The sequence below is a fragment of the Apium graveolens genome, unplaced genomic scaffold, assembly GCF_009905375.1.
Source record: "Apium graveolens cultivar Ventura unplaced genomic scaffold, ASM990537v1 ctg3371, whole genome shotgun sequence".
In the NCBI taxonomy this organism is placed as follows: domain Eukaryota; kingdom Viridiplantae; phylum Streptophyta; class Magnoliopsida; order Apiales; family Apiaceae; genus Apium; species Apium graveolens.
In genome coordinates, this window is record NW_027418071.1 from 8,237 (window position 1) to 11,404 (window position 3,168).

At 34.2% G+C, this 3,168-nt stretch overlaps 1 protein-coding gene across 1 annotated transcript; it reads right to left on the bottom strand.

The window, feature by feature from the left end:
- Window positions 1-1,693: 1,693 nt before the first annotated feature.
- On the bottom strand, window positions 1,694-2,243 carry LOC141701122 (uncharacterized; the record flags this gene model as incomplete). Its single annotated transcript, XM_074504761.1, has 1 exon — window positions 1,694-2,243. A coding segment is annotated over exon 1 (550 nt), but the record flags the coding sequence as incomplete, so codon positions are not given.
- Window positions 2,244-3,168: the final 925 nt, after the last annotated feature.

A 3,168-nucleotide genomic window follows, 5' to 3' on the forward strand; every position in this document is an offset into this window, starting at 1 on the left:
TCCTTCTTACTCATGATGTTAGCAGAATAGATCTTTAAACTCTTTGATGTTAAGAGCTTGCTCTGATACCAATTGTTATTCCCAGTGGACTAACAATGAGATTTACAGAAGGGGGATTGAATGTAAATCTCAAAACTTTTTCAAGTTTTGAGCAGTTTCTAAGGCTAAGTGTTTTTTAGAACAAGTGTGTGAATGGCTTGAAGCTAATACAAACAGATATATATTCAAACACAAATGTAAAGAACACAAAAAACTTAAAAAAATTTCTGGTGGATTTGTTGTTCCACCAGAGATGTGTTATATCAGAAAATCTGTGATTCAAAGAATTAAATCACAGCTGCTTCCTATTACAAACTAGATAATTTTCTCTCTGGATATTTCTAAACAGCTCTGGAAAATTCTTATCTAATTACTAGCTGCTACTTGGTTTATATATCACCAAGTTTACAAGTGAAGACAAAACTGTAAAATATAATTAAAAAGATTCTTCACATGTTTCTTCTTCATTTCTCTATCCAATGCAATCTAGGATAATCTGTGAATCTTTGAATACTCCCTTGTTTGCATCAGAATGGAAATGCTGCATTTTCTTGATTCCTCCTAGAGGCTTCCACATTCCAGTTTGTCTCTGTCAACCCATGTGCCTCTGTCAGCTTGTGAATTGTCACTATCAACTGCTAATGAACTAAGCATCCGTTGAAGCTTTCATCCGTTGATGCCTTATCCGTTGAGGCTTTATCCGTTAAAGCTTTATCCGTTGATGCATTATCAGTTGAAGTCTTTATCCGTTGAAGCACTTATCCATTGATGGATATTATCCGTTGAAGCATTAGAGACATCCGTTGAATCTTTGTTTCTTATCCGTTGAAGGTATTCAATATCCGTTGATACTTCTTCACTTAAACAAAATTACAAGGCATGAAATATTTACAATTAGCCCTCCTATTTGCATATCCATTAGTAGTCAACATGACTGATAATTTCCTACAACATCTAAGAATTACAACTTGAATCCAGAGAATGAAATGTGCTACAATACTAAACTTATTGCTAAGTAAAGCTACTCCTTCAACGGATAGCCAAGATGGTCTTATCCGTTGAGGCTACAAATACTAGATTTCTACTTAAGTGTTTTGTTTAACTTATCATCAAACTAATACACATATTCCTAACAACTTTCATGAGTACTATAAGAATGCTCATATATTGTAAATTATTATACATATTATTTCGGTGGGCTTGTTGCTCACCCTTGCTTTCTTCTTTCATCACACAACAACAGATAGACAAGATGAGCATGACCAAGCTCCCAATTCGTGAGCGGATAGGAAAAGTTCCGCAGTTTCCTGTAGGCGTTGATGTCGTTGTGGCTGAGGTAGGAGCTACCAATAGGCTAGGCTTTTAACTTTTGATGTACCAGACTTATGTATATTATTAATTGTAATAATGGCAAAGAATATGTAAATTTATTCAGAAACCCTTTTGAGGTGTAATGACTTATAATTGTGGAATAAAATGACTTGTGTTATTTTTTGTATTCATCTCTGAGACTATAACTTGTGGTGTGTGTGTGTATATTGTGGGGTCACAGTACTCAGTAGTTGGTTGACTGTTAAGATTAAGTATTGATAAGGGAAATGGAACTCGTGACAACCCGAATCCCTGACCCCGGATTTGGGGGTGTTACACCAACTATTTCCTTCTCGCTTTATCTTCATTCTTCTCTTTAATGGTTTATCAACATTCAGTGCAACTCGAATACGTACATATGGTGTCCACCCTCCATCAAACGTTCCTGACCCTGATTTAATGTACGTTCCCAAAGACGCACCAACACTTTTCAAAATACTTTCCGAAACAAAACCCCTAGGTAAATCATATATTTGCACCCACATTTCCATATTCTGTAGCTTAACTGCAGCTGGATCCTCCCCCATCTCCAGTTGATGAAGCACAAGCATCGCCTGCTCAAATGACCAAGGGCCACCTTCTATTACCTTTTGCACATCCATCTTATGGTAAAACACAAACAAATACTTCAAATCCCTCATACTGTGGACTTCCATTCCTTCTCGTGGCCGCCATAATGACGCTGTTAGATTCTGCATAGCTTGAAAGTTTATAGTTTTCTCCGTCAAAAATTTTCCTACCAATATAAACGTTGTTTTTTGTTCAGTCATCTCATTATTTGCAATCACTATTTCATCCATCTCCTCCTCATCAATGACCAAATTCGCATACATCTCCTCCAGAATTCATCACTACGTGCCAAGGTGTTCAAACAGAATTATCAGATTGACTAATACTATTAATGATTGGATTATAGATATTAATAGAACAATGATTTGATGAAAACTGTCATATAAACAGAGGAAATGAAACTGTCATATAAACAGAGTACATTTTGTTTTAAAAAAAGATCTGAAAGGTATATTATCTTTTTTAATTTTGAAAATATTATTTCATAAAAACATCAATCGAAGTTGATTCGGCCAATAACAGGTAATATTTTGCAGAAGAAAATTATCCTAATCCTATATATATATATATATACATATATATATTCCCTACATTTTAGGAAAATTGAACTTATGCTGAAAGGCTAGAAAGATCCAAAATTCTTCTAGACAATTCTAAAACGTTCAACAGGCGGTACTAAAATAATCAAGAATTTGTTCACTTCAACATTAACCGGTTTTCATGAAAATTTGACTCAATAAAAAGAGGTCATTTTCTTCTCTCAAGACACCGTTCCTCCCAAGACACCAAACAGTCCCAGAGCTCATATTAGCATCACTGACATTCGAGATTTAAAGGTAACGTTTCGTTCTTTTAATTTAAAGTGGCTTTCAATTATCTGTGTTTTGCCATTTTAGAGATTTTATTTTTGAATCTCGATGTAATTTCTGCAAGTAACCAGAAAAGTTGTTACAGAGATGTATGCAATTCTCTGTTAATTATATATACAAGAAAATAATAAAATAAATTTATTTGCATATGTATAAAGTTCCTCCTGGTTGTGCCCAAATGATATGTATTTCATCCAATCGAATTTTGATGATTTGAGTTTTAATTATTTATGGGAGAGGCTGTGCAATGTACAAAAACAATTAGTAATCTTTAACCGTAGATTGAAGAATTAAGAGAAAACTATTTTTTTTGTCTTAG